The sequence below is a fragment of the Dipteris shenzhenensis genome, chromosome 24 (genome assembly GCF_047967505.1).
Source record: "Dipteris shenzhenensis isolate YYH24624 ecotype China chromosome 24, Dip_SZ_1.0, whole genome shotgun sequence".
In the NCBI taxonomy this organism is placed as follows: Eukaryota; Viridiplantae; Streptophyta; class Polypodiopsida; order Gleicheniales; family Dipteridaceae; genus Dipteris; species Dipteris shenzhenensis.
This window is the reverse complement of record NC_141619.1, coordinates 45,011,298-45,036,365: the sequence shown is the minus strand read 5'-3', so window position 1 is coordinate 45,036,365 and position 25,068 is coordinate 45,011,298. Positions and strand designations below refer to the sequence as shown.

The 25,068-nt window shown below is 44.0% G+C and overlaps 1 protein-coding gene across 1 annotated transcript; it reads right to left on the bottom strand.

Annotated features, from left to right (window-relative positions):
- Positions 1-382: 382 nt before the first annotated feature.
- LOC147886658 (phosphoglycerate/bisphosphoglycerate mutase family protein) lies at positions 383-7,711 on the bottom strand. The gene is made up of 9 exons (XM_087395381.1): positions 6,737-7,711; positions 6,549-6,654; positions 6,225-6,441; positions 6,015-6,136; positions 2,890-2,988; positions 2,716-2,769; positions 2,511-2,609; positions 2,275-2,376; positions 383-1,053 (listed from the first exon to the last, which is right to left on the bottom strand). The coding sequence occupies exons 1-9, from the start codon at positions 7,456-7,458 to the stop codon at positions 646-648; spliced, it is 1,929 nt and encodes a 642-aa protein (XP_087251507.1). The 5' UTR covers positions 7,459-7,711; the 3' UTR covers positions 383-645.
- Positions 7,712-25,068: the final 17,357 nt, after the last annotated feature.

The window sequence follows — 25,068 nt, the reverse complement described above, 5'->3', positions numbered from 1 at the left end:
TTATTACCTTCCATTGTGATGCAAGACTTCTTAGTCAACATGTGCTCAAGAAGAGACTGTTGATGCATACACAGTGCATGCCAAAATTAAAGGGACATTTTCCAAGAATCAAGGGGCTCACCTCGTCTCTCCATCAAGTACAACTGTCCCACCAAAGCCCCTACTAGGACATTTGAAAAACACCAACTTTCACTGCTGAAAAAGCAGATATTTTCCTCTTTGTCGGGAAGTGTAGCAACATGCACTATGCAATGCCTCAATTCCAAAATATATTTTGTTGCAGTCACATAAAATTATTTTGTGGGACATAGAAAAAGCATTGAAAAAGGGAGCAAGAAGCCTGAGGCATAAGGACTGCAATTCCATTCTTTAGAGCAAGTACTTCCCCCATGTACACAAGCAATTTTGCGAAGCAAAAAAAAGACAACAGAGGGAGGTAAGGCCAACCCATCACAGAAACTCCCTGATCATTCGCGAATAGACAAAACGGTTGTAAACACCAATGGAGAACCATCATTGACTTCCCCTTAGCTTTCAAAATAAATTAAATTTGCCTCACAGTATGCAAGAGTGGAGGGAGCATGTGACTGGATAATAATACTGAAGAAAGAATTTACTGATGCTTCTGTTCATTTTAAGCACTAATTAAAATTCTTCATCTGCAAGTGTAGGTCTGGTGACTGGCACAGCCCACCGTCCCAAATGAGCAGTGTAATTTAAACACCGCACAACACCCTTCCCAGAAGGACCATCTGGTAAGTCAATAACACTCAAGCTGCCAGTGTCCACATGGAAAGATCCAATGCAGGATGATGTGAGACCCAGGCAATGACCAAGCAAGGCAGCATGGGTCACTTCGTGTGCAACCACCACTATGTTTTTTTCCTGACTCAAATCTGTGTCCAACTCTTCGACATGCTTCAACAGGACCTGCCACGCACAGCCTGCTCTTTTCCAAAAATCAGACAGACTCTCCCCTCCTTCAATATCTTCATGCTGCAGAAAGTCCTGCCACCGGTCTTGTTGTTGTATGACTTCAGCTGCTGTCTTCCCCTGTTCAATAAATTTTGAAGCGTGAGTACAAAAAAACAAAGCAAAGAGTAAAAATAAAAAATAAAAATAACATAGTTAGCAAAGTGACCTAATGTTCTCACCTATACCAAAGCATAAGCTGCCATCTGAGTTTCCAACTCTCTTGGGTAAACACAGTACGTACTAAGCTTAAAATTCCAACCCAAAGTGACAGAAATAGACAACAAAAACGAAGAAGAAGAAGAAATGAGAGAGAGAGACTGTAAAAGACATTAAACCACTCCTTCGGACAACACACAAAAACTGCTGATAGTGGAGTATGTGAGAAGTGACCTTGAGGTTACTGACGGGGCTTTCCATGAAGATAACAGCAAAGTTGCTAAATATTTTTCCACATGACCTTGGGATAAGAAAATATTCAACTACTTCTGCAGGCAAACATGCGGGAAATCTGTGCAATAATTTTGCACCCAGGAAAAGACATTGTCCTCAGTAAGAAGATAGACCTAACAAGGTAATGATGATAGGAAGCCAAATCCATCCGGAGGAGAGAGTTACATGACATATATATGTATTCACATAATGCATGCCTTCATGGGATAATTTACATCCAACTTATAAATTGAGAGATGAAAATCCTAAGTCAAAAAAAGAGGTCCACTCCATAAGCAAAGTTTAGGCTTATATTGTCATGTGCTCACATAAAGTCTTGCCTTCATGGTTATTAAAAAATCCCGAAGTCTTGTTTTGATCTTAAACAGTGTGATGCACCTCTCCACCACCAGCCAGATTTAATCTTTAGATTCACAGCGAGCATGCTAAGCCAGCAGAATTATGTTCCTTGATAAATTCCTAACTGAGACGTGAATACTAACCTGAGCTACGAGATCCTAAATCACACAAACAGAATAACATGGTTTTTTTAGAACGGCTAACTCACAAACATACAACTTATGGACAGAAATGGCTTAAAGAATAGACAATATATCCATGAACCTTTCTTTACATTTTCCACTTGAGGATAAAAGCAGTGAGATCCTTTGTGTAGCACATCACACTAGATGTACATTTTGGGAAACAGCCTACCAAGTTTCAGGCATCAGTGCCATCTCTTTCAGACATCAATATCATCTCGAAAATATAGACTAGACTTGCCACGTACAGTAGCATCATCTATACATATAATGAGCTACGTTGCTTTAAAACCTAAATTGAGCTAGCATGAGTCTACTTATGGATTACCTTCCATTGTCCCCAATGCAAATCTTCTAGCTCTGAGATTTGCTTCACCTCCACATATCGTGGGGCACAGTCTGCTTTCAAACAATCAGCAGCTGCTTGCACCTGCACCATCTCAATCCATTATCTGCTTTAGAAAAAGGGTAAAGTGCAATGCCAACAAGAAACAGTTCAAAAAATACTTGACGAGTTTTCACAGGTTACCCTAACCAAGATTCTGTAACTGGAATAGAACATACCTCTATTATAGCTTCTGCAGTTTTAACAGCACTCGGTTGAGGGCTGCCAATAAGAGCATCCACTCTCACATCTAAAAGTAGCTCTGCAGTCTTACGTGACTGTTTCAAGGATGCAACAGCCAACCACCCACAAATACATTCAGGATAAATCTCCCGAAAGAATTTGATATTTCAGCTTGCCCAGAATAATAAAACTGATGCTGACCTGGATAACTCCCAGCATGTTTAAAGATTCATTTTCTGAAGAGGCAAACCGTTCCTGCATTGAGAGAATTTGGTGCCAACAAAAGCACACAATCAGTGGTCAATTCAAGTCAATGCATATGTTATATAAATTGTGAAGTTTACTCCAGGAAGGGAATAACATAAGAAGCAAGACCTCAACAGAGCTGTCCGTCGCTCCATGACAAACAAGTATGATACGATGCGCAGCCTTTCTCCCGCCTGCCTGCCCTCCTGCAACTGGTGGGCTCGGAGTCTGCAACCTCATCATCCTGCCTGCATCATTACTTGGTACGTCACCTCATCCAGACTAAGTATAACATGCACACTCATCGTACAAATCTATGGCATCTAAGTCCCATCCATCTATTGAAAACCGAGCTACTAAAGTTTGATGGAGAATCAGGTGTCACCAAAAGGGCAATTGCAAAAACTGAAGCGATCTGATCTGTGATTATCTGTGATTCATATTTTTGAGAACTAACATAAGCAGCCAACATAAATTGTCATTGTGCTATGCCTCATGAATTGTGTTTCAAGCTGCATATATAATCAAGATGACGCTGCAATTAAAAATAAATACAATCCACTAAGCTACCTAAGGCCTTGGCATGTGAGCACTGTCTATGTAATTAGATATGTATTGCAGGAAAGGATGCTGAAGCACGGAGGGATGGAAAACAGCTAAGCAAGGATGGCCTACCATTAACTGCCAAGGGTCAGCCTCCCTCGAGTTTCTATCATGTTCTTGAAAATATAGAGACCATCAAGAACTTACTAGCTTGGGGAGGTTGGGGGGATGGGGAGGGGCATGAGGCATGGGAGGGAGAAGAGAGAGATCAATGCATGGCAGAAGAATTAAACAGATAGATAATCGCAAGCATCGGTGGTGGGCTTAGCTGAAAGACAGGCAGTGCCCTCCAATGTGAAGGGTGCCTGGGATGTGAAACAATGCATAGAGTCTTGTCTGACAACAGAGGAAATATCCTTTTCTAAGCCTTCTATGAGATACATCTCCTTTGTGGGCCACCAACCTATCTAGCAACCACGGACGAAGACACATCCCCTTTGCGGGCCACCAATCTGTCTAGCAAACACGGACGAGTCAATCTTCATGTCTATATCTTGGTCATGTGGGTCTCCCAGTAGTGTGGAGTACATTGCCACTGTACAGGTAGCCATCGAGTCACGCAGTCAACATCGTAACATTTCCCCAACCCATAACTATAAGAAGGATGAGACTATGTGTTGGGCTCCACCCGCTTCGTTTGTGAAGAAAAAGGATCGAGCTATGTGTTTTTACATAAATTATATAGAGTGGAATAACGTCACAACTAAGAATTAGTTTCCCATGCTTGGCATCGATGAACTATTTAAATTTTGATCAGCTGCAAAGAGCTCAGTGTTCCTCTGAGATTAATCTTCCGAATATCATCAAGTGAGGATTTTAAACCTGAGGATCAGCCAAGGAATTCCAACAATTGCGCAGAGCACTTTTCTTTTAGTATAGACCTTTTGGCGAAGTAATATGATTAAATTACGAAATTGAGAGGTAAAGGCACTCTTCATATGCAGAGCCAAGGGCACCTATGAATTGGAAGTAATCAATTGTATTTAGCCATATAAGAGATGTCTGACTACGCCATAATGAGATTTGGAAGTGTGAAGTCAAGAATATAAAGGGCTTGTTTCACAAGTTTTCAATTGTAAAGTGAAAAGATAGATGCAAAGTTTTGAGAGTTGAAAAATCAGGCTTGCATATTGATTTTTGTTGGCTGACACCTGAAAATGAAGACTATGATCTTTAAAAAAACAAATCTAGATAATTTGTGCATATCTCCAGAGGGCTCTTTATTCCAACAAAGCATTGATAATCCCAAAGGTGCTTCTACCTTTCTGCCTATGGGTCTCAGTTTATGGACGATCAATTTTTATAAGACTTATCTGATCATCCTTCATAACCTTAGCCAGGTTAGCAGGTCCCAAACCATACAAATTTTATGTGCAAAGGTACAAATTGTAAATTTGGAGAAATTTTTCCTCATGACTTTTGTGAGCTCAATTGTATAGCTAGTGAAAGCTATTGTAGTTTCTTAGACTGAATGCTTTTTGGAGTACATTTCACGTCTAAACGCCAAGAGGAAAACTCTATGACCAGTATTATGCCCATCAAATTACTCAAAATCTAGATTAGACTCTATCGAAACATCAGCCTCTTCCACTAGGTTTTCCAAACCTCATGGACCGTTAGTAACATGGTCTTAAAACAAATGACAACCAATTTGAGACATCTGTTAGAGAAGTCTTACAAGCAGTTGCAACTCTAGGTAGGGTTTTCACAGAACTTCCATGCTGCTAAAATCCTGTTGGGTAAGGCTGTAGATGCCCAAAAATCCATATGTGAGTTTTTCACCAAAGGATAGATGCCCCTCTAGTAGATGTAACTGAGACAAAAGATTTCGATATTAGTGGTTCAGTAACATATGTTGGAGGTAGTAGAACTTTCAAAGCTGCTTCACTAGACGTTGATGCTAGTGAAGAACTCAAGTGGAAAAAGTACACCATTAAAGAAGGTTATTCTGTAAGAGTAATATCCTACTAAGAGAATTTAACGCCAACATTTTGAATGTCGTGACAATCCAAATGCGGGACACTCAGGTATTCAGAAAACCTCTACGCTATAAAAAAGTTTGTTAATAAATGGAGGGGCGTTTATTGTAATCCTTAATCATAGATATCAGGGGACCCGAAAGAGCTTGTCACTCGTCATTAACTGGGTTTGACCTCTGCCACTGATAATGCAACCCAAATTTGAATTCTTCAGAGTGCCACTTTTACTAGCCTGAAGTACCACTTTCAGTAGCCTAGGGACTTCACCCAGAGAGCAAATTTCAATTGTTGACCCGTGATTCATTAATTTCATTTCATTTGGCTAGTCAAGCGGAGGTCCACTCAACACTTTCTAGGGTAAAGGGGTTACACCCCTAACTTTTAGTTAGTGGAAGGGCTTGTGCCTATTGCATTTTAGAAGTTTTTCCAAATCTAAACTCGTCGCATGGATAACCATAGAGTGGGGGATATAAGTTTTCCACAAAAAAAGGAGGAAAAAAATTTAGCTTGGTCAGAAACGTGTTCCCCCCTTTTTCATGCCTCTCTACTGGGTTTTCCCATGGATAGAAAAGGGGGGCTTTTGACATACGTCATCCACTCTAAAACATCGCTCCGATCCAGAAAGCAGCTCACTAATTGACTTGTGATTCATAATATAATTCGAGGAGGCACCTGATTTAGCCTGTTAAGGCATACGAAGGGAGGTCCGTCTCCACTGCTTCTAGGGGTGAAGTCCAGCACACTCACGCCACAATTGCTTTGAAGAAGCTGTCTAAAATATTCAGGTCCTAGACCTGGAAGCATAAATAGGTCTCTTAGCTGCTTATTACGTTGCACAGTTTGATCAAGCTTTTCTCACAGATTATAGCCCTTACAACTGACCTGTTGCCGTAGCAACGAGCGCTTGGTTGACTGCATTATGTGCGACAACTAAAATGGACTGTCCTTCATGACGGAGAATCTCTCCCCAACATTTCTGGGCTCGACTCCATAGCTCTCTAACAGGATAATGACCATCTATAACAAAATTTGCAGCGTCTTTTTGCCATGTACCGTAAGCCTCGCCATAGCGCTCTTTCCCTTCATTCTTCAGCAAACCCTGTGAGTTTCCATCTTCTTAGTGACTCAGTATAGTAAATCGCATGTTGTATACAGAAAATTTTCCTCGGTAAGAGATGTATTTGCTGGGAGTAGGTGCGGGAGTACCTGAAACCCGTAAAGATCGATTTCTCGAAGATCGTCGATTGGAATCATCGGACTGCTGCGAGGCCCCCATATAATTTCAGCAGTACTCTTGGCTCTCGCTAGTGGACTGTCATCAAGAATGTCCGTTAGCATAGTGAAGCACTCTTTAGCCTGTGGAGCACCAACGGGTAGACAAAGCGAACGAAAACCTGTGGAAGCAGACGTCGAAAGAATCTGAAAGCAACATTTGACGCGAAGTCTCCGCTTGAATCTCTCCTTTGGGTGTGAGAACCGCAAAATCGGAGCTGCCCTGAATTCGCCCTTCCGCGTTCCAGGTACTCTGTCCGTGGCGTACCAGCACCACGCGCTTTGCGGAGGGTATAGAAGGCAAGGCGTCGTAGTCAGGCACGTTCAGCTGCAAGGCGGTGTCGTCACCAAGCCTGCGGGAAGGCGCGTCCGCTGTTGTGTCAGCCCCGGCGACGGCAGCAAGGGTAGTGGTTGAGCGATGGCGATGACGCAAGGGAGGAAGGCGCGACTTTGCAACCATTGACTGCAGTCCGTGAGTGAGGGGGAGGGCGAGCAGAGCGATACGGAAGGGCACGGGGGAGAGGGTGGAATGGAAAGGCTGGGAGTGCAAGCGAGAGCATGCGGAGCATGTGATCGCCATACTCCGGAGCCTTTCTCGTGAGAGGAGGAGAAGAGAGGGAGGGGGGGGGGACTCGATCAAAACCCCATAGAGTTCTGAGGAGGAAGAAGAGGGGGGAAGAAGGAGCGATGGAGAAGAAGAAGAATGGCGAGCAAACAGAGAAGGGCTGAAGCTGTGCGGAGCTATGGAGGTGGAGGAGGAAGCGGCAAAAGTGAGGAAGGCAAAATTGACATGTAGTAGGAAGTGGTCTTGTCTTGTTGTGTGGTGAAGAGTGAGCTTCGTCATCGTTGAGAGAAGTTACGGTCCGCCATAGCCACAGCTTCACCATCGCTGGTTTCTGTCTTCTCTGATAAGGTTCCTCTTTCTGTCTGTGTCTTGTGTCTTGTCTCTCTCTCTCTCTCTTTCTCACCGACGAGGAGAGCTTGCAGAGACGAATCGTCCTCCATAGCCGTAGCTCTCGAGCTTTTTACTGTCGCCAATCCAGCTTCTTTGTCACGATTGAGTCCCTCCATAGAATATCTGCTCCTTCCCCATGCCCACGCGCATGGCCTTCGCCATACGAGTCTGGGACCCTTGCAAGTTATATCGAATTTCACACGATTTTCAAACTTTACATTTTAGTCCCCATGGCCTGGGTGAGGCCATTGTAGCTCTAGCTCACCATCCTGAAATTTCCAGCCCATCGCTCCTCATTCGCCCCAAAAGTCTCCTTGGCCATAATGGGATTCGCTATCACAGCCTGCCACCTGCATTCCCACGCATTAAAGAAGACCTTCACACCTTCACAAGGCTGCATTTCTGGAAATGCCGGCTACGCAACGGCCTGCTAGGATTGCAACAGTAGCACCAACGCGGAAGGTCCTCTCAGCACGGACCACAGTTAATAATCGCTGCTTCTTAAGGCCTTATGACATGAGAGGGGTTCTCTCGGGAATTGTATTTCCCATATGCTGAAAGGGTTTTTTTTGGGAATTTGGTGGGAAAGTCATCTTATGTGGCAAGTCCACCTTCCCCCAGCATTGAGCTTGGTGTGTTTGTGGAAAAAGAGTGAGAGCCTCCTCCTTATGACATGCAAAGATGTCCACATCATAGGAAAGTCTAGAAATGGTGGGAAGTATTCCCCATTTCCCACCATATCATTATCCCTTTAGTTGTGGCGCTTCAAGCAGGGTTCGAGAGGCTAAGCTGAATTTGTTCCTCAAAGCCCCACCACGGAGTGGAATTAGCGGAGTTGGAAAGACAGGCTGCCAAGGGTGCCCTTCTATGGGATAAGTTCCTAACAATTCCAAGGGAGCACCCCCTAACTACCAAAAAGCCCAATTCCACTTTCTTTGTGCTAAAGTAAGGTTTCCAATTCATTGTCCTACAAGTTAGGGCAATTGAGAATCGTGAATCTCCGTGATTTGTGCTGCTGCAATAATTTTCACCCCCTCCAACAAATCCTAGCGAGCTCCTTCCTAGAATTTCTCTACCTGAAAATTCCCAAGGTCCCCTGTTCCACTAGTGCATGGAGACTAGCTCTTAGGCACCCCTTGGAGTAAAGTTGAAAACACAAGTAGCCGGTCACGAATATTGCACATGGGACCTCATATTTTTTATGAAATTGGCAAAGAATGTGGAAGCAGCAGTCCAGCTATGCACATTGCCAAAGGAGTCACCCAACCTGTGGGCAATTTTACACCCCGCCCAATCAAGAATTTGTATAAAAAGGTCGCATTTAATGGGGAGTGATCTCTACTTGAATTTGATTGGTTGGGCAATGGGTGCCCAAACTTGGACAACCAAGGTTGCATGCTCGAGCAAGAGATGGCAATTGACTCAACTTTTGGAATCACCCAAATTTTGTTGTGTGTAAAGGGGTGTGCGCCCATCCACCCGAATGGAGCATCCTAATTGGCTCCACCCACTAATGATGGGTGGGCAGTCCTTGGTGTGTAAAGGGCCTTAAGGTGTGTTGAGACGAGGCAGATGCCATCCATGCTAGAGGGCATCAACAACTGATGTGTGACAAGAACAATCGAGCACAAACATGTCCGTGAGAAGAGAATTTGAACACAAACATGTCAGTGAACAAAAGCTTTATTCGACACCTCTCCCCGCCCAAAACCAATTGCAACCTTTGGGGGGCTACAACAACCAACCATGGGGACCATAGAAAAGCTAAAGGAGTCCACCTCGTCTGAACATCACACAAGGGCAACAATCCTGTTTGACTCTTGCCCCGTCTAAACCGAGCTTGAATCAATAGTGTTTTGCTATTTAGCTATGCCCTCTCTCCCTCTTTGCAAATGCAACTACCTAACACATCGTTAAAGAAACTCACTCAGTTTGTCCATTAGAGATCTCCGAGATTCCACACCTCCTAGAAACACAATTAACATAAAAAAAGGATCACAAGACGAGGGATTCCGAAGCCCTACACCTATGGCCAAAAGAAAGGAGGAACTAGTGAGGCTAAGCATTTTTTGGCTTCCACCTTTTGAGGTAGAGTAGTCCCCCCAATTGAGGTAGACTATTTACCCTTCATTCGAAATGTGCTCTTATCAAACCACCTCCACACATGGGGAATTCTTGGGATGAACTAAAAAACCTCTTCGTGAAATTACCTTTTATAGATGGTTAAAACAAGCGCATGGGCACTACTCCCTAGTATAGTGGTATAGCAAGAGATTTTGGATGCAAAAGAGAGATAATAATTTTCCATCTTTTCCAAGTCCCTAATTTGCAAGCCAATGGGTGCCTTTGAACCTCTTTACATCATTGAATGCACCATCTCACTATCCCCAGCACTCTATTCATATGTTGCAAGCAAAGCAAGCACATAGAATAGGCTAAGCATGGCAACCTCACATTGAAATGTCTAGTGCTCTAACAACAATCACATCTAGCAGAGCACCCAATTTTTATGTAAGCATGTAGACAAACTCTCATGAGGTCGACAATGCACTAATTCGCTACTAGCTCTCAGATTCCATCAACACTTGTTTTCCATGTGTAGCAATGTCTCACAAGCCATGTTTGTGCCAATTTCACTCGAATACCCTACCTATAAGACCTGTGAAAATAAAATGGCACCACAATTGATGAAACCACAATACATTCACTACGTGTTAAACATCTTTAATAGAACTATTCAAGTTAGTACAAATATCATAGACCAAACTTAGAAGGTCAAGCTTCACCATCCAAAAACTCACCCAAATGCATTACTATAGAGTCTACATAGTAGACTACGCAACGGGAGCACTAAATATATTCACCTAATTTTTAAAAAAAAACATAAAGTGTTCATCGGCATGGAATCAACAACCAATAAGTTAAAGGTTATGACTTGTATTATGTCAAAATTTACTGTAACAAAAACTAGCATGAATCTAAGCAGATAGGAAAAATATTTACATTTCAAAACCACCTCGAAAAGAGGACTTCAATATCAGAAATAAAGTGCCTTTAACTAAATCTTAAACCAACCAAAAAATCAAAGCTCCCCTCTCCCCCAACTCATTCCTAATTAGCAAAGGGCAAATTACTCATGGCACTTGGAACAAACACACAGGCTCTCCCAAGCCCAATCATTTGTGTGACATCAGAGAAAGCCTTCTCAAGAACCATGGGATCTTCTTCCACCTCAACCACAAAGTTGAACAACACCTTATGAGCCATAGTAAGCTCGTGAGAAGAAGTATTAGAACTAGTTGCACACATGCCAACCACATCAAAAGCACCGGTATTATCACTATTATTACCTTCTCACTATTATCAACCACAACGTTGAACAACACCTTATAATAAGCACCTTATCACTATTATCAACCACAAAGTTGAACAACACCTTACAATAAGCACTTGAGCACAAGTAGAACAACCAATTGCACACACAACAACCACAACACAAGCACCTTCTCAATAACCATGCAATCTTTCGCCTCACGCACAAAGATGAACAACACCTTGTGAGCCATAATAAGCACCTGAGGAGAAGTAGAAGAACCAATTGCACACCACAACACAAGAACCACTATTGTCACTTGAGACACTTGCACAACGTAGAAAAACATGGCACTACAACCAAACATATTAAATCACATAAAACCACTAACACAAAATATACTAAGTATGAAATATTCGCACCAATGGAAGCCATAACACATGGTCTACACCCATGTATATAATTTGTAGCTTTTGTATAAAGGGGCTAGTGGGTAGGACATATAAGGTTCCCTAAGGGACTTGGGTCATGTGTGAATAATCCTTATGGGCTTAGCGCAACACGCATTTAGGGTTTAGTATATATTGTTTCATGCTCATTGTGAATACATGAAGCTATACATCCATGTGTGCTGCCACCATAGTTCAACATGGTATCATGGCTAATTATTCAACTAATTGTGTTGGATCTAAGGGAGACTAGGTGTTGCTTCCCATTCCATTAATGTGTGAATGTACTCAAATTCCTTGTTTACAAGTTTATCTTGTGAGAGAGAGCATTTAGGTGTCGCCTCCCCACCAATCTTCCTCTAATTTTCAATTCAAGTGTTTTACCTTTTAGCTTCCCTTATTTCCTTTCCACTCTAGTTTACCAACTGTTTCCAATTTGAGATTCTATGACAGTTTTGGACTATGTGAGAGGAGGCTCTATCATATTCTCCACGTTTTTAGATCCTTGTAAAATGTGTGTATTCTTATGTGGGACTTTTGAGAAGGGTAAGTCTGGATCCAAAGAGGAGTAAAAGAGACCTCACTTGTTCTCCATAGAGAGGCAAGATGACAACCTTCCTTGTGGTGGTTGCCTACCTTGAACTTGAGCTACAAGAAGCCAGCTTGAGAGGAGACCATGAGTTTGTTGAGTGACAGTAAGTCCTAGAAAAGGGCTTGTAGAACTATGTCAACAAGTGGCCATTTAGGTGCATCAAGTCTTAAAGAAGAACTGAGAATGCCTCATCCAAGGCAACCCTAAGTTGGCTCACAGCAAAGATAATACCTTCACATGGTACATGGTATTCATAATGCAAATCAAGCCAACTTAAGCAAATAACCTTAAATAGCAACAAGCTCTAGATAAAGCTTGCCTGCAAACGAAATAGCCCATCTAAAGTAATAAACACCCAGTTGAGGCTTGTAAAGGCCAAAGAGCTGAACAACAAAAGACCATGGCAAAAAAGAAGTGCAAGGTCCTCCCACTCCTCCTTCGTCTATTTGTGAACTCTACCTCTCCTCTTTCTTTCCCTTCCTTTCCACCTGCTTTGCTCAACCCAAGAGCATCCTGCTCATGGGACAATAATCATGTGATGCACTTCCCCATCCTCATCACATTCCTTTCCACCTTTCCTCCCTTTCCATCTTTGCCTTGTTGATTCTCAGCTCCCCCTTCAAGCTATGGAAGGTATAGTATGGCACATCCTCCCATATATGGTTGCCAGGTCCCTTGGGCTTGGGTCCAGTGCTCAACCTTCTCAACGGTCTGTTCCACTGATAGTATATCCAAACATCGACTAAATGCAAGGTGTTATAGGCTACCAAATGATAGCCAGATTATGCCTTTCCTCTCCCGCCATTTGGGTTTTTTGATAGCTTGGGCACTTCCTTTCCCCCCCTTCTTTCCCTCGACTCCTTCCTTCCCTCCCTTCCATCCTCTTCCCTGCCTTTTTTGCCCTCTCTCTCTCTCTCTCTCTCTCTCTCTCTCTCTCTCTCTCTCTCTCTCTCTCCCCCATTGGTTTTCCCTTCCCACTCGCACTTCCTCCTTCTCCTCCTCCCTTCTCCTTTCTCTTCTACTCGTGTTCACTTGCGCTTCTCCTCCTCTCCTCTCCTCTCTCTCTCTCTCTCTCTCTCTCTCTCTCTCTCTCTCTCCCCCCATTGGTTTTCCCTTCCCACTCGCGCTTCCCCTCTTCTCCTCCTCCCTTCTCCTTTCTCTCCTACCCGTGCTCTCTCTCTCTCTCTCTCTCTCTCTCTCCCATTGGTTTTCCCTTCCCACTTGCGCTTCCCCTCTTCTCCTCCTCCCTTCTCCTTTCTCTCCTCCCTTCTCCTTTCTTCTCCTCCTCTCTCTCTCTCTCTCTCTCTCTCTCTCTCTCTCTCCCCCCCATTGGTTTTCCCATCCTACTCGTGCTTCCCCTCTTCTCCTCCTCCCTTCTCCTTTCTCTTCTCCTTCCTTCTCCTTTCTTCTCCTCCTCCCTTCTCCTCTCTCTCTCTCTCTCTCTCTCTCTCTCTCTCTCTCTCTCTCTCTCTCTCTCTCTCTCTCTCTCTCTCTCCCCCCATTGGTTTTCCCTTCCCACTCGTGCTTCCCCTCTTCTCCTCCTCCTTTCTCCTTTCTCTCCTCCTCCCTTGTTCACTTCCCATTCCCGTTTCTGCACCCATTCTTGCCTTTCTTGATCTCTCTCTCCCGTTCCCTTTTCTCCTTCCCTTATCTTTTCCTTGCCCTTCCTCTCCCCTTCCTTTTCTCCTTCCCTTTCCTTTTTTCTACCCTCCCTATCCCCTTCCTTTTCTCTTTCCTTTTCCTTTTTCCCACCCCCTCTTTTCCCATCTTTCATCCTTTTCATTTCTCTCCCCATACCTTGCCCCTTCTCTCCTTCTTTTCCTCTCTCCCTACCTTACCCTTTCGACCCCTTCTTTTCCTATCTTAGTGGAGTAGATTGCACCTTAGCAAATAAGGGATCCTGTTGAATCTAGGCAAGGGGGCTTCAATGGTAACCTCATCAACTCCCATCTTTTATAAGTTATCACATCACACTCTCACTAGAGGGTAAAAGTAGGTTGAGAATGCAGTACATGAGCTTAATGATAGAGCAATCATTGGGCCTTTGGTTGGGCTTGAATGGTACCTTTTATAAGGTATCGCATCACACTTTCACCAAAGGGCAAGAGGTAGTATGAGAATGCAGTACGTGGGCTTAACTATAGAGCAATCATTGGGCCTATGGTTGGTCTTACCCCACCAGACAATAGGGCTAAGAATGTTATAAGTGAGCCTCACCCTATAAGGGAATCACATCAATGAGGTGATGATATATGGATGCAGTGTCTTCATGATCCACATGTCCAATTCACAGCTCACCCATCCATCTTGGACCATACTTGGTTTTCTTCATATGTTGGTAACATGGTTTCATAATGGATGATGTGGGGATACATCATTAGATCTCAAGGTATAGGGTGACCTTGAGATTCTTCTATATGCAATAACAATACTTGTGAGTTCCCTCCTTGATTACTAGTGCTATCATTCTAGACCCCTTCAAGGCAACAACACCAATTCTTATGGATGATCGGATTGGGTGCCAAAGGTCTATCTTGTGCTCATGATCCCCTCCATCGCATCATTGTAGGGACAAGGCCTTGCCATCTACCCAAGGTTTTCCCAAGGTTTGTTGGTTGCCAAGGAGCAAGGTGGGGTAGTAATCTGGTGTCATCATAGTAGTAGGATCCTACCTAGCATCCTCCCCCTCAGCTCCCACTGCTATTGCAAGGCTCGCCTTCATAGGTCCTTATGTAGGCTTTGGCGCCAATCCAAACAATGTGTAAAGAAAAATTCAAAAAGGAGAGTCGAAAGAAAGAGGAAAACAGAGACAACCATGGAGATGTCTCCCCTATACATACAAGGTAGGGAGTACGGGGAGACCTTTGCAAGGGACTCCACACTGCCTATGAGAGGACCAAACACTAGACCTCATATTGTCATAGACCCCAACCCTAGCCCCCAAATGTCAAGGTGGAAACCTACTCCTTGATAGAGCCCGTAGTTCTTCCACCAATGGGCTCGATAGATTTGTTAGTCCCTCCCCCTCCCCCTCCCCCCCCTTCCATTTTCCTACACCCCCTAGTCCAACACCCCCCCTTACCTCCCTCTCCTCCAACTCCCTCTAGTGTGCCAGCCCCTTTCTACCCTCCTCCTTCCATAGCTCGTTCACCTTCACCTACCTCTCTTCCAGCCCTTCTCCCACTTTACACTTGGTTTTGAACTTCTTGTCCTTGTGAAGGCTCCACTCTCTCTCACCCCCACCCTTGGAGGTTCCCTTGCCTCCACTCCCTCCTAGCCCTCCCTTCTACCAATTACCACCCTGCCCCCTAGATTGCTAATCCTTCTAACACCTCATGTTCTCTATACAACATATGTTTTTCTACTTTCTCCTAGGTGGTGGTTGTAAGATATGATCCCCAGTGGTAGGTTGGAGTAGTGGAATTTGCATATCTATCGGATAGTCCATGTCCTTAGAGGTCTTCAAAAAGGGGGAGCTTATCATGGCTATGCAAAGTGGATGGGCATATCTAGCTCAGGATCCTCAATGTTTATGCACCAGCATGGCGATAGCTCACTGATTATCGACATAATGTGGATTTGTGGATTGTTGGAGGGGATTTCAACAATCTAGAGTTTGAGGAGAACAAGCTATGAGCATCTTCCTTCTCACCATGCTCGCAGCAAAGAGAGGCATGTGGGAGTAGTTCATTTTCTCTATTCATGGTAAGATGCTTGGCAAGAGCCTTAGCTCACCAGATCCAAGGTGGCCTTTGGCTCTCCTTCAGCCACCAACAACACTGTGACAAGCTCTTGGAGAGACTAATTGGTTTTACATAGGGATCTATACAAAGGGGGTTCCTTAGACATTTTACTAGGCATGATGATGTCTAATTACTCTCCCATTGCCCTCCATTTGGAGCAGCCATGTCAGGGGGCTCGTATGTGAAAATCCCAAATGCTTTTCATGAGGAGGAGGAGCTATAGCAAAATATTGCATAGTATTAGCTCATAGAGGATGCTTGATCATAATATATTGGGATTTTTGGACAACAAAGGGCATTTAGAGGAGCATGCAATGTTGTAGGGCCAATCCATAAGTGTAGGTAGGTACTTGAAGAGAGAGAGAGAGAGAGAGAGCGAGACCCCTCAAGCAAGATCTGGCATCCATAGAGAGGTCAATGAAGTAGGATCTAGACTCCCATTAGCTTGCAAATAGATATGAGTGCACCTTATCGAGATTGTAGAAGACTAAGTCTCAAAGTACTCGCACAATTCCTTTTAGGTATGTTGGGTACAACAAGATGACTATAGGTCCACATAGCATAAGGTGTTGAGGATCATGACTAGGGTGCACACGATCCCTAAACCCTACACATTTTCATATTAAAGGTCCATGTTCCATGGTCTTGTAGCTTTGGAGTTTTGGAGATGAGGGGGGCTAGATCCACTTTCACTCTCAATAGATCTTAGAGATTTCAATCTCCTTCAACCACTGGCTATCTTGACCAAAGGAGGAGTCTCCATAGGTGAGGGTAGTAAAGGAGGTGGTTTAAGCCCACATTCCCTTAATGGTTTCTCCACATATGATGAGGCTATTGGAGACCCTCCTAATTGATCCAAAGCTACTTGAGTCCCTCAAGCCTCTTTTGTGCAAAAATTACTAGGTTGATATAACCTCTTCCTATTGTTCCCACTTTCAAGGAGCAATTGAGCACATTGCTATGCATGGTCTTTAGGATATTTTTTACTCCGAGAAGTTGCCCCAATCTTTTGCTTGAGGATGGTTTGTTTGATGCTTAGGGGGGAGGATAGACATTTGATAGCTGCAACCCATCACTCTTTTGGATACATTATACAAGGTTGTGGCCAAGATTTTGAGCTTATGATTGTGCCCTTAGTTGCCTAACATCATCCATGACACACATATGTTTTGTTGAGGAGAGTATCCTAACCAATACCCTTATCTTTGGGGAGGCCATTGAATGGGCATGTTAATCTCTTGCAATCATAATCTTGGTTTTTGAGAAGGCCTACTATAGCATGACTTGGGCCTTCTTGGAGGGGACCATAAGGAGACTAAGCTTTTTGGAGCAGTGGGTATGTAGAATCTTGGCTCTTTATGCAAGTAGCTCCAACTAGAACTTGATTTTAGCTCTCTCTCTCTCTCTCTCTCTCTCTCTCTCTCTCTCTCTCTCTCTCTATCTATCTATCTATCTATCTATCTATCTCTTAGTGCAATAGGATTGCACCCTTGGCCCCTCTTTTGTTTTTTCTATGGCTAAGGCATTGGGGCAGTGCCTTAGATGATAGATTCCAGCCTAAATGGGATGTGCCTTCTGATCCAACAAGATGTGGAGCTCTTAGACTTAGAGTCACAATGGGATCTATGTGAGGGGCATAGTCTACAACTTAGAGCAGATGAGGTATCTTTTAGAGATCTCTTGCCAACAAGAATCTAGAATCAAGACTAATTGGAACATATTAGCATGGTCTTCCTCAAACATCTTGTGCCTTAAGTGCAACTTATCTACTAATAAGGAGATTTGTGTGCCTTCCTCTTCTAGTTTCTCAAGCGCATTGAAGGCTCTAGAGGATCTATTAGTTGTCTAGTAATTGAGTTGAATGGTGTCCGCTCCTTTGCTTGCCTTAAGCTGTTGCTCAAATTTTTTACTAGCATTCATGTACCAACTGTTGTGCCTCAGCAAGGTGAGGTATAAAAGTACATGCATAGTTGATATAAGGAAACAAATAGTCCTTGTAGAGACCATATGGTCCTGAAAAGAATCTCAAGATAAATTAATTAATCTAATTAATAGTATGGAATAGCGCACTCAACCAATGGAGTCTAGGTATAGGAGGGAGAAAGAAAGCAGGAGAGAAAGAGAGAGGTACAAAGAGAGAGAAAGGGAGAAAGAGAGGAGAGACCTGTCAATCAACTAGTGAACTAATATAATTTAATAAGGACAATTAATTTATTCAATTTACGTAATCAGTTAGTTATATCCACTCAAATTAGATCAAATAATCAGTTGCGGGGGCTTGAACCTTTAGCAAAAAATCGTACTTAGTGAATGAATAAGCATAGTCCCTCAGCCTTAGATTTACATTTACTGGCCATAACTTTGGGACATATAAGCCTCCACAACACAATGTGCATCCTGTAATTCCCTAGAGTGATGGACAATTCAATATGGCCATTACAAAGATTTAGAAACATGCAGCCCCATGTAAAAATAGAATGATTTAATAGGTAGGTGCATGCAAAGTTTATCCCCAAGCACCCAAAGTACATTCATAAAAGAGATACCAACAAATCCAAGGAAAATAAAGAAGGTCATCTTCATCAATAGTCATGGTGAGGTAGAAGATGGACAAATGATATTCACCCCAAAGAAAGAGCTAGTGAAAGTTGATGGAAATGAGTTGAAATTTTCATAAGAAAAGATGGAATCAAGGCATTACTTAGAAAAGGAAAAGAATTATATGGTTAGGGTCTTGTGGCAAAGAAGGTTACATGAAGGTAGCTACTATGAAATATAAAAGAAGAAGTATATGGAAATGCTGCAAAATGTCTATGATCAATAAGTGTGACAAAACCTTAGCCATAGAATGCTTCTTGACTAAATTTAAGTCAATGTGGTAACCAAATCCAAGAATTCAATCAAACAATTGAGGTTAAAGGAGCCAAGGACCCTAGCATTTCAATGAGGAACTTGTGACCATCAAAAGTAACTATGATGAAGCTAATTAAAAAGAAATAGCAGGTCGCCAAAGAGAACCCTCAACCCATGCAACAATACAATCAGTAGAGGTGCTCAAGACCTAGTAGATGTTATTGAATTAGCAATATTGGGTGAAGAAGTACTAGCAAAAAGCTTTATCCAATGTTGCTCATAAGGCCTTAGCTAAAAGGAGCAATGGGGTAAGAAAACCCTGATGATTGAAGTAGATTATATAGAAACACAAAAAAATACCCAAAAACATTGAAATCACTCTTGCCTATCTTGAAACCGTTTGCTTAGCCTCAAGACCTTTGATCAATCACTCCAAAACAAGATATTGCACATTAGTGGTAGATGATCAACATCTTCTAGCAAGTGTAAGGGATGCTTACTCCAAAAGTTTAAAGTTTTCAAGCTATTAGGTCCCTGGGCCCTATTAGGCATTCCTATAGGATTTGAAGTGTCAATGAAAGACAAATGGGTTTGGTTTTTAGAAAGGTTTAGGATAAACTTGCAAGGTGGAAAAGCTACCAAGAAAATTTAGCAAGGACGAATATGGTCCTCAATCATTGTACTTATTTTTTTTCCAGACCATATGAGCAGCTTCCAATAGGAGCTATTGATGAAAGTACAAAGGCAAAAAGCAGGTTGCCAACCATAGGAAAGCCACCTGTTTTTGGATCTTACAGCTCACTACCTAGAGAGATTCCAAAACCGGAGCTAGCAACCAAGATGTTGTTCTATACATCCAGCGAATACCCCTCACGGAAAGGGTGTAGAAGATTCATGTTGGCCACCACTGGCAGAAGCGCTCTCGTCTTTTGGTGGTTACTCTCGAACCTAGAGGATCACGTTCCAAAATGGCATGCAAAGTGAAGATTATATCATGCAAGATGACTACTAGGGTAGCTGTCGAAGAAATCGGCTGGCCTCTCATGACCTAGCTACACTGAGCAACCCAAATGTTCCAAGCAATAATGTTGGATACTATCTTCCACACACTGTCCTTGGTGGGCATGAACGGGAGGGGTGCGATGCATCATGGATCTATATTCGGGAGACCTATAGTCCATGTATCATGTATGCCAGTGAGTTAGGATCAATCAAGAAGGCCCGTCTGCCCTCCATGAGGCAAGCCACCATCCCCCAAGCGAAGTGTGCTAGCCACAATCTTGCGGGATGCCAACCATATCTGTTGTGCAGCCTAGCAGCCCCACAAGCAATGGGGGATTTTCTCCAAAACCCTTCTACGCAACCAATGCATCTGCCATCTACCTGCATCTACTCCAACTAGGGGCCAATGGGCAGACCCGCATGAGCTAGCAACTAGAAGAAATAGGAAATCATGCACAGGCACAAGCTCATCCAAAGGTGAGACTGGAAATTATCTCTCTTGGGATGTCCTGCTCTAGCCAATGACATTCCCTCGAGGGGATACATGCTGCTACCTCAAGTTCTAGGTGCTGCCTGATACAAGTCTTGTAGGAGACCTCCTCCACCCAGTCCAATTGCCCTATGTGGGCTGGCCAGAACCACTCTCCTGGATCCCACTGAATATTGCATAAGGGTCTGCCCTCCAAATCTATAGGTGCCACATTGCTCCCTCCAGGGTCGATAAGATTATGGTGGGATCAATTGACCACGTCCTGCCCAGGCAGCCCACTATCCTGACCCTCTGCCACCACTCTACATCCTCCAAGTCCACCACTCACTCATCCTCTACCTTTGTCTCTGCTTGCAAAATGAGCCTCCAAGTCCCACCCTATAAATTGAGACTGATAGGATTCGAGGGTCTCACAAAAGAAGTGTGGTACCCCTATCCACAAGAATGTCCTAGCTAGTGATGAAGGGTCCAAGGACTCCGTAATTTGTCCCACCATGAATCCAGATCACCGCCTCGATCTCCATCGTCCTTGTACCTACCCCTTGGAGGTGAGAAAGGGCCTGCCTACGGGCCTCTATCTCTTTGGAAAGTTGCTGCCAGGCCCAAAAGGATCTAGTTGATCTCCCTCTCTAGACTAGCCGTCCACATAGAAAGATGTATCATTGCAAAATCAGAGTCTAGGAGCTCCTCCTGTTGGATCAGAAGCCTCATCCCCGTAAGGCCAAGTGCCCGAGAGTGCAAAAAGTAACCGAGGGCCTTCACTTACGAAAAAAATAAATAGGGGGCCAAAGGATAGCCATGTCTCACTGAATGGGAAAGAGGAAAGGCCTCTCCTATGTGTCCCCCAATAATCACCTAGCTAGAGCTACCCACATAAAGAGTTGAAACCCCTCTAATCCACCTCTCTCAGAAGCCAAGTCTTTGCATGGTACCCTCCAAAAAAGATGACTCCACTCTGTCGTATGCCTTCTTGAAATCAAAGGAAGAATGGTGAGAGGCTGCGACTCCTCCCTGGACCAGTCCATTGCCTCCAAAAAGTGAAGAGCTATCCAAGATGCTACGCTCCTAGACAACAAAGCCTGTCTGCATCTCAGGCATGGTGTCTATATAGTGGGGATGCTCAAGACCTTGGCCAAGATCTTCTAAGCAGTATCAAGAAGGGTGATCGGCCTCCACCAGTGGATGTCAACCTATCGTCACCCTTGGAAATCAGGCATATCCATCCTCTGGTTAAGGAATGTGGGAGGGAACCAAAGTCAAAGATCTCCTGGCAGGCTAAGTTGAGTGGGGTGGAAATATACTCCTAGAAGCATCGAAAGAAGCTCTCGGAGTCAGGCCATCCTCTCCAGGGCACTTTGGGGCTAGAAGAGCCTATAGGGCCTCCCAAAGCTCCTCATCAGTAAAGGGTGCCTCCCACAGTCTGCTAAGACTCTGCATAATAGCTGAGGGGACCTGCTCCCATACCGCCTCTCTAACCAAAATAGTGGTGGGCAAAACCTCCTTTGACTAAAAGAGCTGTCGGTAGAATACCATGGTCATATCGAGGATCTCCTACAACTTCTAGGTAGATAAACGTCCATTCCAAGAGGTGGGCTCTTCATTTAGGAGTCTAGCTTGACAAAGTGGGCTGGGTGCCATGACCCATAAAAGCCTTGGCATTGTTAGATATGCTCAATGCCCCACCCTCTTGGTAACCACCAGTGGTCCAAGATGCTCAAGTTGTAAAGCCCCCATATAAGGAGAAGCCATGTGTGAGCCCAGGACACTGGATGGTGGATCTTGACTTGCATGTTAAATGAGGTCTATCAATGAGACCGTTGATGGTAGAAAGGTGATTGTGTGGGAGCCCCTTATTCTTGTTGGGGCCTGGGGGCCAGCTGGACCCTAGCTGGGGGGTCCCAAGGGGGCTAGCGGCCCCCCTGGTGGGGGTTCGGGGGTAAGAGCCCTTGAGGCGATGGTATAGGGAATATTCCATGGATGACTAGTCAGTTCCACTGACTAGGTTGACTGGTCACCTCCACCGATTAGGTTGACTAGTCGATTCCACCAACTATGTTGATCCGACTACCGCCCTCATAGCTATAAAGAGGCGACCTCCCTAGTCCATTGTATCAGATCAGATCTTCTAGCTAGTACCTCTTCACCTAGTATGTGTCTAGATCGCCATCTAAGCTCCATTGTGGGAGCACACGGGTGGGGACGGAGCCATCATCTGTACTACTTCAGTATTGAAGGAAAATTTTGTTCATCTCCAATTTGCTGTGTACTCTCTATTCTTTTCCTGCTCCACTGCGTCGTGTAATTTAACATGGTAATCAAAGCCCAGGCGGCTCTAAGAATCAAAGAGTAGAAGAGAGGCGAGGGCTTCAATAGCATACAGAGTGATGGCAACAAAAAGCGGCTTGAGTTCAGTAGCTACAGCTGCGCCAGCTGCACCAACAATCTAGGCGTTGAGGATTCGCCCACCAGCCTTTACTGAAGGCAAGCTAGATGGTACGAACTACACTCTATGGAAGTTTAAAATTATTGCTATTCTGGATTCATATAAGCTTCTGGAGATAGTATTGGGGACTGACCCAGAACCATAAGGAAACCCCGACCCAGCAAATCCGAGGAGTATGATACCTCCTGATGCCAACCTTCTACGAGCTTGGAAATGCAAGAACGTAGATGCTTTGTGTGCCCTGGTTACAAGTACTACTGATAGTGTTTTGACCTTGATTCAGCATACTCTAAGGCAACTGTGGTTTGGAACATATTGAAGAGTCAGTATGAGACGCGAAATCAGATAAGGATCTAGAACCTGGAGAATCAGCTAGTAGCTGAGAAGTTTAATGTAGGAGAGACAGTGGAGGCGTTCATAACCCGAATAAAAAATCTACATGACTAGATGGTTGGTGCTGGGATACAAAAGACTAGCAAAGAGCTAGCTCGGCGGTGTCTCCGGATATGTCCACCAAGGTTTGATGGACTGGTAATAGCGCTTAACACTCAGGTGAGACCCCAACCATTGTCATTTGAGGAGTTCTGTGCTTTACTTATGGAGGAGGAATTGAGGCTTAGAGCTCGAGATGGAGGCGGCAATGGGGATGATGCGTTCTTTGCCACTACAAAAGGCAAAGGTGGTTCCTCCACCAAAGGTGAGTCCTCTATTCGTGGTGACAAAAAGAAGAAGGGCAACAAGAAGAAGTTTCGGGGAGAATGCTTCTCCTGCAAGAAGAAGGACCATGTGATTGCAGATTGCTGGGTTAAGAAAGCAGATGAAAAGAATGGCACCCTGAAGAAGACAGATAAGGGGAAAGAGATAGCTAACATAGTGGAAGCAGAGTTGGATCTATTTATGGCCATTGAGGAAGAGTGTTCCTTAGTTCAAGAAGCATCAACCACTAATTCATGGGTGTTGGATTGTGGTGCCTCCCATCACATGACCTGCAAGAAGGGTGTATATTGTTCCATGCAGCCTCTACAAGAACCCATCACCATGACGGTTGGAAATAATGCAAAATGCCATGTTGATGGTACAGGTACGATTTCATTTGTTTTTGTAAATGGAGATGTTAAGAAACTATCTAATGTGCTGTATGTTCCACAAATCAAGAGAAATTTGCTATCAGTTGCTTCCATAACTGACCTTGACCATGAGGTGAGGTTCAATAAGACAAGAGCAAAAATTATGAATTGTGCTGGCAATCTTGTTGGCACAGGAGTAAGGAGGAACAACCTGTATGAGCTAAGTGCTCTTACAGCCACCACTGGAGTGGGCACAAGCAGACTTTGACACAAATAATTCGGCCACATCAGATTTGCAGTGTTGAACGAGATGCAGAAGCAATGCTCACTTACCTGCAGTAGCAAAAATCAAAGAACCGTGTGAAGCTTGCATGATGATGGGCAAGCAATAGAGAAAGGCGTTCCCACAAGAAAGCAAGGATAGAGCAAACACTCCTCTAGAGTAGGTGCATGTTGACTTGTGCGGTAAGATGCCTACACAGGCCTTGGGGGGATCTTCCTATTTTTTATTGATTGTCGACAACTATAGGAAGATGTGGGTGTACTTTCTTCGCAAAAAGGCTCAAGCTTTTGGTAAATTGAAAGAATGGCTACAGCTTGTTGAAAATGAAACAGGGAGAAAAGTGAAGAAAATCAGATCGGATGGTGGTGGTGAGTTTGTTTCTACAGAGTTTCAAGATCTTCGCAAGAGCAAAGGGATCAAGTGACAAACGACAACACCACATATGCCTCAGCAAAATTTGGTTGTTGAATGTCAAATGCAGACCACCGTGGAGGTGAGGAGGTGTATGTTGAAAGGTGCTGGACTGCCAAACCACTTTTGGGCTGAGGCTATTAATGATGTGGTTTACATCCTTAATCGCAACTATACAAAGGCACTCAAAGGTAAAACACCACATGAGGCTTACAGCTACAACCAAAAAGCACCAAATGTATCCTCTTAGGCTATTGTGATGAGAAGAAAGCCTATAAGTTGTATGACTGAGAGGCAAAGAAGATCATAGCGAGCCCTGATGTGGTGTTTAGGGAGTAGCCACATGCAATGGAGGCAGAGAAGAGCTCTTCCACTTTATCATCAAGTGAAGAGGTAATTCACTATGGACCTGTCCAGGAGCTATAAAGGAGGAGGAATATCAGATGATGAAGGTATAAGTCACCAACCTATTGTTACACCACCGGAAAAGCCATTGCCGCGATGGGTAAGGCAGCTCTACGACCATGATAACCAGATGCCTATGTCTATTGAGCAGCATGCAGATGGACCAAGGCGGTCTTAGAGAATCAAGGAGCAAAGGAGGGCTTCTGCTCACATAGTCAATATGGCCTTGATGGCTGAGATTATTGCAGAAGTAAAGGAGCCTGCGAGTTTGGAGGAAGCACTTGCAGACCGAGATTGAAAAAATGCTATGCAAGTAGAATATGACAGCATCATGAAGAATGAAACTTGGGAGTTGGTAGATCGACCAGCTAACAGAAAGGTTATTGGCACCAAGTGGGTTTGGAAGTAAAGTACAAGGCCGATGGGACTTTGGAAAAGTACAAAGCCA

Bases quoted from the DNA above. Each gene is read 5' to 3' on its own strand.
- LOC147886658 (XM_087395381.1), bottom strand. From the start codon at position 7,458: ATGACGAAGCTCACTCTTCACCACACAACAAGACAAGACCACTTCCTA. The intron at 6,137-6,224 runs GTCAGTTGTAAG...TTATGCTTCCAG, and splicing joins GCTCGTTGCTACGGCAACAG to GTCTAGGACCTGAATATTTT. The intron at 2,770-2,889 runs GTCTTGCTTCTT...CTCTCAATGCAG, and splicing joins CGACGGACAGCTCTGTTGAG to GAACGGTTTGCCTCTTCAGA.